This window comes from Microcebus murinus, chromosome X, assembly GCF_040939455.1.
Source record: "Microcebus murinus isolate Inina chromosome X, M.murinus_Inina_mat1.0, whole genome shotgun sequence".
NCBI lineage: Eukaryota > Metazoa > Chordata > Mammalia > Primates > Cheirogaleidae > Microcebus > Microcebus murinus.
In genome coordinates, this window is record NC_134136.1 from 13,957,377 (window position 1) to 13,972,528 (window position 15,152).

The 15,152-nt window shown below is 36.8% G+C and overlaps 1 protein-coding gene across 1 annotated transcript in view; it reads right to left on the minus strand.

The window, feature by feature from the left end:
• HDX (highly divergent homeobox) overlaps nucleotides 1-15,152 on the minus strand; it is a 239,504-nt gene that overhangs the window by 22,230 nt on the left and 202,122 nt on the right. Inside the window, exons 7-8 of the mRNA XM_012790096.2 lie at nucleotides 4,887-4,966; nucleotides 2,008-2,091 (exon numbers count right to left, since the gene is read on the minus strand). Of these exons, the coding sequence (XP_012645550.1) occupies nucleotides 2,008-2,091; nucleotides 4,887-4,966 (164 nt within the window). The remainder of the gene's footprint in view (nucleotides 1-2,007; nucleotides 2,092-4,886; nucleotides 4,967-15,152) is intronic.

The following is a 15,152-nucleotide window of genomic DNA, read 5'->3' on the forward strand; positions in this document are numbered from 1 at the left end:
ACACATTACCTTTTCTATGGTTAGATAAATACCCACCATTGTGTTACAATTACATAGTGTTTGGTACAGTAACATGCTGTATGGGTTTGTAGCCTAAAACAATAGGTTATACCATATAATCTGGGTGTGTAATAGGCTATACCATTTAGGTTTGTGTAAGTATATTCTATGATGTTCATACATTGACAAAATTGCCTAATGGTGCATTTTTCAGAATGTATCCCAGTCTCTGTCATTAAGTGCTGCATGGCTATCCTTAAGAAATCAACAAAGTGATTTTCATCCCCAAGCAAGGAACACTAGTGTATGTATGCAAATAGAGTACAACAATTTTCTCTGAAGACAGATTAAATTTCTGGTAAGGCTGTTTAAAACCAACATTCTGAAATCAACAATGAGGACTGTTATGTGAGGTTTCACTTACCCTTCTTTTAGAATTAAAGTAACGAAGTTCACATATGAGGTGAATTGAAATATCTTTTAATAATTATTATAAAATTATATACTTTCTACATAGATGCTGAGTTTTGAGAGTTAAAGAAAATAACTTTATGTCGGATGGTGATATGTTATAAAGGACATCTCCAATGGGCTAGTAAAGGACCCGATTTCCATAGCATTTACCACAATGGAAAACACTGGATTACTAAAGTGTCCTTTACAGTTAAGTGAAAATGCTAACTAACATTTCTGAACTGGACACTCTGCCCTTCCCTGGTCTTCAGCTCCAAGCCTATTCAAGTAGGCTGCCACCCCAGAGGGTAGAGGTCCTGGAAAGAATCCTTTGAGTCGTGAGTTCAACTCTATATGACCTGTTTGAGACTGCTAAGCGGAGCAAACTTAACAGCTGTGCAATCCAGTCCTCTCGTCTGTAGTTTCCACAGCCTCTGCCAAGTTATGGCCTGCAGAGCCATTTTAATCCTGAATTGGGCATTTATAAATATTATATTACCATGTAGGAGAGATTAGCATGATTTCTTGTACTTCAGAACCAACAACTTTATAATTCTGTTAGTTGGAAATACAGTTTAAATAAAGGATTGTATTGTGCTCTTTGACAACTTAGCAAATAAATTTCAAAAGATAATTTCCTTCTGTGTTTGCAATGTTCAATATTTTAAAGCCTGACATGTTATGAACATTTAGAAAATGGAATCTGTTGAATGACATAAATTTAAATTATAGTAAAACCGAAAAAAATTCTGAGAAAATGACAGCATTTGTTTTACTGATTAAATGTTATTTTCTGTTAACATTTTAAGATTACTATTCTCTGCTTTGGGATACTAATGATATTACATAAAAAGAACTTTTGTATAGAAGGAAGGACTACTTGGCCAAAATTTCAAAAGGCCACAAATTTACCTAGTAAGACAGGATACTGATTAACAAAGTGACAGCATTTATATATGCAGAAAACATATCGATATACAGACTGATAGTTTATGTCAAAATTTAATAAAAATAAAATTATGTATTGCACACTGTCTAAGTAAGCCTTTCAGTTTAGTAACAAATGACATTAAGAAAAGGTCATCTCTATTCATATTCATTCTGTATTTGCTTTGGGAATTGTTTTTAAAATTCTCCTAGAATAGGTATATAATTATATTTTTAAAAATGGTCTACAGAAGATGTTGCAATTCAGGATAAAATTAGCAAGGGCCATTGGAAAAAATATCTACCCTTTACCATCATTTAAAAATGAACATTGGCTTTAGAAAGACTTTGTTATAAATTTCATATTAACCACCACTATGCACTGCTCCACCTTGCCATATCCATCAATACTTAACTTGGCTCAGCACACTCTTTGCTGAAAATCATAATCACTAAACCAGCCAACAATAATTAAAATGCCCACTACTCTGGCTGATATTCACATTGCCCAAGAGAATCAATGCAAAGCCCCCAAATGATTACCTTATCAAATGGGAGTTACATAAGTATGGTAAAAGTGTGCCTCATTTAATATCTTCTCTTAATGAATTCAGAATTTTAAATTACCTTGTAATCCAAGAGAGAATTCACCTGTTCTACTTCAGAATTACTTATCATATCACTTTCTTCGTCATCAATGATTTCTATTTTCTGTAACACAAGTAGAAAAGTTTCCATAAATATATATCAGATCATTATCACAATACTCAACAATATATAGAACATATGCATTCAATGTTCAGGTTACCTATTCTAAGTAATCTGGAATAAACTGACTGGCTCCTCTGTGTTACACACAGTGTGCGTCTGAGACATTTCCCTCTATCTTTAATTGATGACTATTTACTAACTAAAAAATTAATTTAGTACTATTTAAAATAGAAAATTACCTTCACAATATCCCTGAGAAAATAGGCATTCAAACTCTGCTTAAATAGTGCCTTCCAGTGATGAGGAGTTCGCTTCCTTTATTTTAATAGTAAACATATAAAATTGAGAGGAATTGCTTGCTCTATTAAGTCCCGACATGTCTCTTTATATCTTCCAATGTAAAATGTCACATATGATATGTATTCCAAAGTCAAATAATTTTTTTAAAATTCAAATATTTACTGCAGACCATTAGCTGGACAATTAAAAACAGACGTCTATGATGTAATGATGGAAATTGCATGATGATTTGTTTCTTTCACTGGTCAATAACACTGAGGATGTGAAGTGGTCTGGGAGAAAAAGGGGGAGGGAGGGAGGGAGGGAGGGAGGGGCGAGAGAGAGAGAGAGAGAGAGACTGACTAAACTGCCCCCAACTTCACATTAAGGTACAGCATAGTATCCTGCCCACATTAAGTACTAATTAAGTACCTGTCAAAATAAAATGAACAAAACAGGCCAGTGTTGATGAAAAGAATGAACAATAAGCTCCAACCATGGGGTAAGGCAAGTCCGCCAATCATGTCACTTTTTTTTAAAGCAAAAACAAAAGACATAAAATCAGCTATAAATTTTTCATTTGCATGTAAGAAAACACCTGTAAACATTTAAACCCTGCCAACCCCCAAAAAATTTCAAAGGGAAAAGTTAAGCTAGATTTAACCACCAGATAGTCTTTTAAGAACAAGCACACGAGCACATAAATAGCAAAGTGTCGGAGGCAGAATTTGAAATCAGGCTTCCTACCCAACAAGATATATGGTGATTAAAAGTCACAAACAAACTTAGAATGGTCACATTTGATATATTGCCCATGAGGATCCAATACTACCACAGGGTTTGTGACCTGCAGGCTTCTGAATCACAAGGACAGCTGCAATGAAATTGCTTTCTACTGCTGCCTAGAGATGAATCTAATGTTTTGTTTTCTATTATAATCACTATAATCACTGGGGCTTAGTCATGTTGGTTTTCCCTAGACCTAAGATTTGATACTTTTTTGATATTTTTTAGATTGTCTACCTATTTGGATGGGTTTTTGGAAAAGTAGCTAGGCAATTCAGAGAGGAAAGCACCAAAGGCTATTATATAGATTTGTGCATATAAATAGGTCTTATATGTCTATGATTTGTCATCCATGAATAACTGGGGGCACTCAAAAGTTACAGGCAGAGGAGATCAACCTTTGAAAGTTTAGAGTTTTGTCTTTGAAAATCAATTGTTCTTGAAAAATTAGGTGCCTAAGTGACTGTGAGTCATCCATGCCATGACTTCATTCATTATCTTCAAATGTCTGCTGCAGGGGAGATTCAATGCAGAAAAATTCAGGCTAAAAGTGAGCATGTCTTTAAAGGGAAAGAGGTTTTAATTTGTACATAATTGTATGTAATGTACACTATAACTCAAATCTATAGCAGAAAGAGATTATTAGTTGAAATTTAAGATTAGGCCAATTCATAGTTATGGACAACAATTATCACTAACTACTTGATAAAACACCACTTTGCCTCAAAATCAAAGCTTGTTTTCCTATATGCCTATTGAACTTAGTGTCAGAAGAGTCAAACATCAACTTCAACTAGAATTGAAATCAATAAAATGCAATCCTAAACTATATTCTGCATGTGTAAAGTACTGGTATATATTGATGTTTAACAAAGAAAATAGCAAAACTGTATTTTATGTGCTCAACTTTTATTAAAGAGATGTGACAGGATAATAGTGTCAAATAAATGATGTTTGTAATGGAAGCCAGGGTATTTTGTAACAGAAAAATTCATTAGAGGGGCCATTTTTAATGGTTACAATCAGCATAGAATACAGATGCAAAAGCAAAAACAAAAGCACAATGACATCCCCCTTTATATCTGACTTTAGTTTAATATTATCTTGATTTCAGCATTATTTGATGGGGTCAGAATATAACAGATGCTGCTAAAACAGGTTAATTCACATGCAGCCTGCCTCTATTATTCAAACTCTTAATACTGTCTTTTCTCCTTTACTGTGATTTTTAAGATGACTAATACAGTCCAATTTAATTAGAAAGAAGAAAATGTTCCAAACACAGTATAGATAGGTATGGTCTAAACAGAGAACTCAAGAGTCAGAAATCTTTGGACACAACTGCCAGAACTAACAAAGGCTTCTTTCATGATCTCAGGCTAAACTCCGTTTTAATTCTGTCATCTGTCAAATAAGAAGAAATCTGCTCTTTGCTAAGTGTGTTGAAGAAAAATACCTTGTTATGTATAAAATGGCACATATATACTAAGTATTAGATTTTTATATTTGCAGTTCTCCTCAATAAAAAAAATTAGAGGTACAAATAATGGCATTTTAAATTTTATTAACTAAGCTCTAAGAGGTGTATACATTTATTGGAAAAAGCTCTGTTTTGGTTTGTGAAGTGGAGCAAAGAAAGACTTTATTCTGACAACACTGATATTGTCACCGACTGGAAACATCTTTGAAATCCATAATGTAATGAGGAAAGAATTTCAAACTGTACATACCACGTTATCTGCGGATACTGCATGGTGGTCCTCCTCCTTATGAGCCCTTGCCTCATTTGGAACAACTTCATTGGTCTCTTCTACAGAAAAAACAATCCATAATTTAATTTTTCATTCCTCAAAACTTTATTGAGAATATTTTTTTCAAGTTCACTTAATATCTCTATTGTAAAAAGATACAAAAGGTAAATTCACTTCATACATGCTTTGTTAAGCAATTCTACTTAGAACAATACATTCTAAGGAAATAAGTGTGGATGGGGACAAATACAAGGATGGTCACCACTGTGCTTTTTGTAATTGAGAAAATGGAAGAATCATATATTCTTTTTTTTTTTTTTTTTTTTTTTTTTTTTTTTTTTTTGAGACAGAGTCTCGCTTTGTTGCCCAGGCTAGAGTGAGTGCCGTGGCGTCAGCCTAGCTCACAGCAACCTCAAACTCCTGGGCTCGAGTGATCCTTCTGCCTCAGCCTCCCGAGTAGCTGGGACTACAGGCATGCGCCACCATGCCCGGCTAATTTTTTATATATATATCAGTTGGCCAATTAATTTCTTTCTATTTTATAGTAGAGACGGGGTCTCGCTCTTGCTCAGGCTGGTTTCGAACTCCTGACCTTGAGCAATCCGCCCGCCTCGGCCTCCCAAGAGCTAGGATTACAGGCGTGAGCCACAAGAATCATATATTCTTAACAATGGAGGATTGGAGAAATTATTAGGACCTATCTCTATTATAAATACTATGAAGCAACTAAAAATGAAGTAGAAACATAATTGATAATAAGGAAAATATTCATGATCTACTGGAAAGTGAAAAATTAAAGGTGACAAAACCTACTATGTGAGTATATATAATCTTAATTTTGTAAAAGAAAAATAAATATAAATTTCATGGAGACTAAAAGACTGGCACTATTTACATCAAAACATTTTCATCATCATTTCTGGATGGAATCATAGGTGATATTTTTCCTTGTTTTTTTTTTTTCTTTTTTTTTGCTTGTTTGTATCCAAATATTTGTCTACAAAGAACATGTATTGCTCACTGGAATAAAAGTGGTAAAAATAATTTTCAAATATATGATATAAAACCATAAAAAAAAAATTTTCTAATTTTTTAAAACAGCATGTGTAAAACGGCAAACACACACACACACACACACACACACACACACACACACACACTCCTGTATATATGCAAAGAGAAAATACTGGCAAAACTATCCTCTCACTCCTATGTTCAGAAGAGTTATCACTGGGGGGGTGGAGCAAGATGGCGGACGAATAACACCGCCAGACAGAGTTTCTCTGAAGAAAAGACAGATTCTAGCAGAAATTAGAGGAAAGAAGCAAGAAGACGAGCATACAGCGGACAAGGGCAGGAAGGAGGGGTACCTGAGACCCCGGGAGACTCCACGGGAGGAGGGTGCAGAGGAGAACTGGAGGCTGAGACCACAGGAGCAGCCCGGAGACCAGCAGCAAGGGTAGGTGGATTTGCTGTTTCCCCTCCCCTGCATTTGGGACTGCTGGTGGGCCCCCCAGCGGGTGGAAAAGACCTGGGGACACCAGCCCAGAGACCGCCGCTGCCAGCCAGCAGTGAGCCTGTGGCAAATGCGGCACCAGGTTCCCAACTTCCTCCGGGCACCTCCGTGTGCACAGACCCGAGCCGCACAGCAGGTGCCATATTGCCTCCTCCTCCCTCCGCAGACCCTACCCGCGGCTGCCCAGAGAGACAATACAGCCACCAGCCGGAGGCACCTCCAGGGAACTGCACCTTCCCATTTGGGACCCAACACCTGACTCAGGGAAACTCAGACTGTGAGCTCCCTACCCGCCCACCCTCCCAGGTGCTGCTGGCAAGGTGTTCCAGGAGAAAGGTGCCGACTCAGAGGCTGAGAGACATAGACCTAGCTTGGGTTCCCTGTGGGTGAATTGGGACCAGAAATGTTCTCACTGATGGGGATACAGTTTGAACTCTGGGACCCAGAGGTTGGACCTGCAGACCAGATCCCCTGCACCGAGGGCTAGTATTGCCCGGAGCACAGAAGGGTTATATGTGAACAGCCTATGAGGTGTGTGTGCCTCCAGGGGCAGATCGGCATCCTAGAGGGCAACCCTCCTCCCAGGAGGAGGCCGTGCCCCCAACCCAGGTGGCGCTCCTGTGCAGGGAACCTCCCCGCCGGCATCACAGTCCGGGGAGGCCTGGTGGCTTGTGGTCTGGACTGCTGGCAGAGGCCCAGGAGTAGCTGTGGAGTTGGGGAGGGTGGAAAGAAGCGAGGCCTGCTCCAGACTGCGGGTCTCAGACAGCCCCACCCCCACACACAGACTTTCTGGCTGAGCAGGACCATTCCAGCCCCGCCCTGACAGCTTTCCCTGGAAGCAGAAGACAGAACTTTGACCCCCGATAACCGCCTGAGGGCAGGCTTACCCAACCCAGCTCCGCAAAGAGCAAGAGCTGTTAACAGGACACTAAATCAACAGTATAGCCTGTTCCTCCAAGCAAACGCCACCTACTGACAGGGACGGCATCCTGCACAGCCTTTCCATGGCACCCACTGACTCAATATATAGGGAGTGGTCCAATTTCACCCACAGACACCACCTAATGCCTCAGAAAATAAACAAGGTGTGTGAATACCCAAACAATAACTTAAGGAAAGAAACAACAACTGATCGAAATGGGAAGAAATCAGCGAAAGAACTCAGGAAATATGAAGAACCAAATGGAAAACACACCCTCAAAGAGGAGCACCAGCCCCCTAGAAACGGACACCAACCAAAATAAGGCAACCAATATGACAGAAGAGGAATTTTGTATGTGGATCATAAGAACACTCACCCAGCTGCAACAACAACTCAATAACCAACACAAAGAAACCACAAAAAGCCTCCAGGATATGGGAAAAGAAATAGACACAATGAAGAAAAGTGTAACCGAACTCCTGGAAATGAAGAATCAATTCAAGGAACTACAAAATACAGTGGAAAGTCTCAAGAACAGGGTAGATGAAACAGAAGAAAGAATCTCGGAGCTTGAAGATAACACCCTCCAATTAAATAAATCAGTCACAGAAATAGAGCAGAGAAACAAGAGAAAAGAGCAAAGCCTACAAGAGCTGTGGGATTATGTGAAGAAACCTAATGTGAGGGTCATAGGGTTACAAGAAGGGGAAGAAGACAACACTCAAGGGTTGGACAAGCTGTTGGAAGATATAATAGAGGAAAATTTCCCAAGTCTTGCTCAAAATCTTGATATACAAGTTCAGGAAGCTCAGAAGACCCCTGGGTGATTCAATGCTAACAGGAAGAGGTCAGGACATGCAGTCATCAGACTGACCAAGGTATCAACTATAGAGGCCTTTCTAAGAGCTGTAAGACAAAAGAAGGAAGTAACATACAAGTGAAAGCCAATTGAATAACATCAGACTTCTCTAATGAGACTTTACAAGCAAGGAGAGAATGGGGCCCCATTCTCACTGTTTTGAAACAAAACAATGCCCAGCCTAGAATATTATTCCCTGCAAAACTAAGCTTCGTATATGAAGGAGAAATAAAAACATTCTCAGACAAGCAAAGGCTCAGAGAATTCACCAAGACAAGACCAGCCCTACAAGAAGTACTTAAAACAGTGTTACGCATGGAGCACCATAATAAAAACTCACGAATATAAAAAATACCAAAACCCAAAGATTAAAGGCCAGATATTACAATGGCTCAAGACAGAAATCATAGCAATAACATTCAACCCAACAGAATGATCAGTAATCTACCTTACGTATCAGTTCTGTCAATAAATGTGAATGGCTTAAACTCTCCACTCAAGAGACATAGGCTGGCTGAATGGATAAGAAAATACAGGCCAAGTCTATGCTGTCTTCCGGAAACACATCTAACCTGCAAGGATGCATATAGACTAAAAATAAAAGGGTAGAGATCAATATTCCAAGCAAATAGAAGCCAAAAGAAGTCTGGTTGGCAGTTCTAATTTCAGACGATTTACTTTTTAAACCAACAAAAGTAGTAAAAGACCAAGAGGGTCTACTATAATGGTGAAGGGCACAGTCCAACAAGAAGAGATAACAATTTTAAATATATATGCACCCAACTTAGGTGCACCGAGATTCATAAAGCAAACCTTACTGGAGCTAAACAAATTGATTAATAGCAACTCCATAATCGCCGGAGATTTCAATACCCCACTGACGGCACAAGACAGATCCTCGTAACAGAAAATTAATAAAGAAATAATGGACGTAAACAAAAAGAACAATTGGGTCTGACAGACATCTACAGAACATTCTACCCAAAATTCACTGAATATACGTTCTTCTCATCAGCTCACGGGACATTCTCTAAGATTGACCATATCCTAGGACAGAAAGAAAATCTCAAGAAATTTGAAAAAATAGAAATCATACCATGTAACTTCTCAGATCACAGTGGAATAAAAGTAGAAATCGACCCTAACAGAAACTCACATTTCTACACAAAAACGTGGAAATTAAACAATCTCCTACTACAGGATTACTTCATAAATGAAGAAATCAAGACGGATATAAAAAAGTTCTATGAAGAAAACGACAATGGAGAGACAAGTTATCAACTCCTCTGGGACACAGCTAAAGCAGTTCTGAGAGGAAAGTTTATCTCCATAAATGCCTATAACCGAAAGACAAGAAGCTCACAAATAGACAATCTAATGAAACACCTCAAAGAGCTGGAAAAAGAAGAACAGACCAACTCCAAACCCAGCAGAAGAAGTGAAATCAACAAGATCAAATCAGAACTAAACGAAATTGAAAATAGGGAAGCTATTCAGGAGATTAATAAAACAAAAAGTTGGTTCTTTGAAAAAATAAACAAAATTGACACACCATTGGCTAAGCTAAGGAAAAGCAGAAAAGAGAAATCTCTAATAAGCTCCATCAGGAATAAAAAAGGAGATATCACAACTGATTCCAAAGAGATGCAAGATACAATTTATGAATACTACAAAAATCTTTATGCATACAAACTAGAAAATGTGGAGGAAATGGACACATTTCTAGAAACACACAGCTTCCCTAGGCTCAACCAGGAAGAAATAGATTCCCTGAACAGACAATCTCAACAGCTGAAATAGAAACAGCAATTAAAAATCTCCCTAAAAAGAAAAGTCCCGGTCCAGATGGCTTCACACCTGAATTTTACCATACTTACGAAGAAGAATTAGTACCTATCTTGCAGAAACTATTCCACAACATCGAGAAGAATGGAAACCACCCCAACACCTTTTATGAAGCGAATATTACTCTGATACCAAAACCAGGAGAGGATGCAACAAAAAAAGAAAACTACAGACCAATATCCCTAATGAATATAGATGCAAAAATTTTCAACAAAATCTTAGCTAACCGAATCCAGACACTTATCAAAAAAGTAATCCACCACGACCAAGTGGGCTTCATCCCAGGGATGCAGGGATGGTTCAATATACGTAAATCTATAAATGCAATTCACCACATAAACAGAAGCAAAAACAAAGACCACATGATTCTTTCAATAGATGCAGAAAAGAGCTTTTGACAAAATTCAACACCCTTTCATGATACGAACACTTAAGAAAATAGGCATAGAAGGGACATACCTAAAAATGATACAAGCCATATATGACAGACCCATAGCCAACATCATACTGAATGGGGAAAAATTGAAAGCATTCCCACTTAGAACTGGAACCAGACAAGGCTGCCCACTATCTCCATTTCTGTTCAACATAGTACTGGAAGTCCTGGCTACAGCAATCAGAAAGGAAAATGGAATCAAATGTATCCAAATAGGGGCAGAAGAGATTAAACTTTCACTGTTTGCTGATGATATGATATTGTATCTAGAAAACCCCAAGGATTCAACCAAGAAACTCCTGGAACTGATCAATGAATTTAGTAAAGTCTCAGGATACAAAATCAATATACAGAAATCAGAGGCATTCATATACGCCAACAACAATCTAATTGAGAACCAAATCCAAGACTCAATTCCCTTCACAATAGCAACAAAGAAATTAAAGTACCTAGGAATATATTTAACCAAAGAGGTAAAAGACCTCTGCAGGGAGAACTATGAAACACTGAGGAAGGAAATAGCAGAGGATGTAAACAGATGGAAATCCATACCATGCTCGTGGATCGGCAGACTCAATATAATTAAAATGTCTATACTACCCAAACTGATCTACAGATTCAATGCAATACCTATTAAAATCCCATCAGCATTCTTCACAGATATAGAAAAAATAATTTTACGCTTCGCATGGATCCAAAGAAGACCCCGAATATCAAGTGCAATTCTAGGCAACAAAAACAAAATGGGAGGCATTAATATGCCAGATATCAAACTATACTACAAAGCTGTAGTAATTAAAACAATATGGTATTGGCACAAAAACAGGAATATTGACCAGTGGAACAGATGTGAGAATCCTGATATAAAACCATCCTCATATAGCCATCTCATCTTTGACAAAGCAGACAAAAACATACGGTGGGCAAAAGAATCCCTCTTCAATAAATGGTGCTTGGAAAACTGGATAGCCACCTGTAGAAGGCTAAAACAGGACCCACACCTTTCACCTCTCACAAAAACCAACTCACGCTGGATAACAGACTTAAACCTTAGATATGAAACTATTAGAACTCTAGAGGAAAAAGTTGGAAACACTCTCCTAGACATCGGCCTGGGCAAATAGTTTATGAAGAAGTCCCCAAAGGCAATCACAGCAGCAACAAAAATAAATAAATGGGACATGATCAAACTACAAAGCTTCTGCACAGCCAAAGAAATAGTCATGAAAGTAAACAGACAACGTACAGAATGCGAGAAAATTTTTGCATCCTATGCATCCGATAAGGGACTGATAACTAGAATATACTTAGAACTCACGAAAATTAGGAAGAAAAAATCAAATAACCCCATTAATAAGTGGGCAAAGGACTTGAACAGAAATTTTTCTAAAGAAGACAGAAGAATGGCCAACAAACATATGAAGAAATGCTCAACATCTCTAATCATCAGGGAAATGCAAATCAAAACCACAATGAGATATCACTTAACCCCAGTGAGAATGGCCTTTATCAAAAAATCTCCAAACAATAAATGCTGGCGTGGTTGCGGAGAGAGAGGAACACTCCTACACTGCTGGTGGGACTGCAAACTAGTTCAACCTCTGTGGAAAGCAATATGGAGATACCTTAAAGGGATACAAGTGAATCTACCATTTGATCCAGCAATCCCATTGCTGGGCATCTACCCAAATGATCCAGTGACACTCTACAAAAAAGACACCTGCACTCGAATGTTTATAGCAGCACAATTCATAATTGCAAGGCTGTGGAAACAGCCCAAGTGCCCATCAATCCAAGAATGGATTAATAAAATGTGGTATATGTATACCATGGAGTACTATTCAGCTCTAAGAAACAATGGTGATATAGCACATCTTATATTTTCCTGGTTAGAGCTGGAACCCATACTACTACGTGAAGTATCCCAAGAATGGAAAAACAAGCACCAGATATATTCTCCAGCAAACTGGTATTAACTGAGTAGCACCTAAGTGGACACATAGGTACTACAGTAATAGGGTATTGGGCAGGGGGGAGGGAGGCGGGTATATACATACATAAGGAGTGAGATGTGTACCATCTGGGGGATGGTCATGATGGAGACTCAGACTTTTGGGGGAGGGATGAAATGGGCATTTATTGAAACCTTAAAATCTGTACCCCCATAATATTCTGAAATAAAAAAAAAGTAGAGGTATCACTAAAGGGTAAGATTATTTCTATTTTTTATTGTATTTCCCAATATTTCTACAATGAACATTAATGCGTTTTCTGATCCAAGTTTAATATTCTAAAAATGAGAAAATAAATATAAGACAGAAATTAATTGAAAGTAACAAGTCTACTAAAAATCTCTCTATGCTCAGCAAGGGCAAGTGGCTGTTTTGAGGCATAGGGTCTTAGATTACCCTCACCCTAAACCCCTTAGAAACATAGGAGAGCAATGCTCCTCCTGTTTTTTTTTTTTTTTTTGCACAGCCATGTCATGGAGATTATTTGGATAAATAGTAGTAGAATTTCTCAATCCCTTGTTAATGGACATTTTATTTCCTCTTAGAAAGCTGAACAAAAATGTTTATCAGCTCTCCCAAGATTTTTCTACGTCCATTCCTTCCTATGAAAAGATATGCAGTGGTGCCTTGTATGAGCATGGGGATGATCCAGAGGAAAACAGGGTTGATCCAGTAATTCACATATAAGCATATAAAGAATTCAAGTTTAAGATATCCAGAAAAACCTTACCAGAATATTAATGCAAAGTCCCCTATAAATTCAATTTTATTGTTTTCCATCTGCTTCACTAGATTTTCAAAAAACAAATTTTATTGTGCATATTTAAAGTATACAAAATGATGCTATGATATGCATATATATAGTAAAATGGTTACTTTAGTGAAACAAATTAACATATCCATCCTCTCACATAGTTACCAAGTTCCCTCCCAAGAGTAGCTATAATATACTCATTTAGCAAAAGTCTTGAATACTATATACTTATCAACTATAGTCCTTATGTTGTATGTTAGATCTTTCAACTTGCTCATCCTTCATATTTGCAACTTTGTACCCTTTGACCTACACTTCCCCATTTCCTCCTCCCACCCGGATCCTGGTAACCACTGTTTTATTCTTTATTTCTATATATTTCACCTTTCTTCCCCCCGCCATTTGCCACAACATGGATGGACCTGGAGGGCATTATGTTAAGTGAAATAAAATGGACACAGAAAAATATTGCACTATGTCACTTATATGTGACTTATATATTTATATATAAATATATATAAATATAAATATATTTAATAAATATTTATTTAATTAATACATATTATATAAAATTATATATAATACATAATATTAATACATTAATTATATTATATATAAGTATATTATTTATATTTATATTTTATATATTATATATAAAATATATATTTTTAATAAATATATATTCATATATATATTTATATATATTACAGATATACTTATATGTGACTTATATCACTATGTCACTCATATATTAAAAGACAATTTACATTTTTTAAAAAGAATGATTCCTAGACATAGGAAACTAGCTATTCATTATTTACACATTTCAAATCACAGATACTTCAAGTTCTATGTAACCGGCATCTAAATGAAATAAGGGAGGAAAAACTGTCATCAGCTTTATCTGAAGAGCTGGTATTAGCACTCATGGCCTCGGAAGAGGGGTTATATTTCTCATCAACAAGATCATTACGGGTACCATTTCCTGCAGGTTTGCCTTATATTTCTGTTCTCACTTGCCAATAACTTTGTAAACAGTTCTGCTTTACTGGCAACATATTCATAATGGTTTGATTAATTTGGAAGATTTAAATAAAACCTATTTTGAGGATTCCTTAAATAAAAGAGTGTGAAGTGATAAAGTTAAATAAGGAATGGTTTCTTTTGATTACAGATAGGTTTAATTTTAGTGAAAGTTTGAAAGCTAAAACACTGTCAAGGTGCCTGGTAACTCCTCAGGAAAAGCAACTCTGCTAATTGGAAAAATAAACATAAACAAATAAATATAATTATTAATCAATGAACACTCTAGAGGGCACTCTATGTGGTGGATATATGCTTACACTAAGTAACCATATTTAGAATTATCTTTCATATGCACACCCACATAGTAGATATAGCTGAAAAAGAGGCTTTGCTTTAAAATTTAATGTTATAGATGTTAATTGTTCTCATGCTTTAAACAATTTGCTTCCCGGAGTAAAAATCTTTAAAGTTGCACAACTATGTATATTATATACTGTATATATACAATATATACACAACATATTAATTTTAGACTCAGTCATCCACCTGTTACTTTAGTTTACAGTTGCAGGAGGGGTGAACCCAAGTAGCTTTCTCAGTTCCAACCACACATTTTTGAAACAAAAGAATGGAATTGAAACTACTAAAAGATAATCAGCACTTTTTGTTGACTTTGGCTAAACTTGCTATTTACTGCAGTTTAAAAAATCATCCTTATTTTTGCTTGTACAGATTTTTCTAGAATTTTTTCATGTTAATCTTGATTAATTTTTAACATGTAACACGTAAGCCATGATTCAAAGATTTTTTACCCTTCATAGACATTTAGAAGACTCTAACCCTATGTAACCAACAGCCATATTAAAAGGAATCTG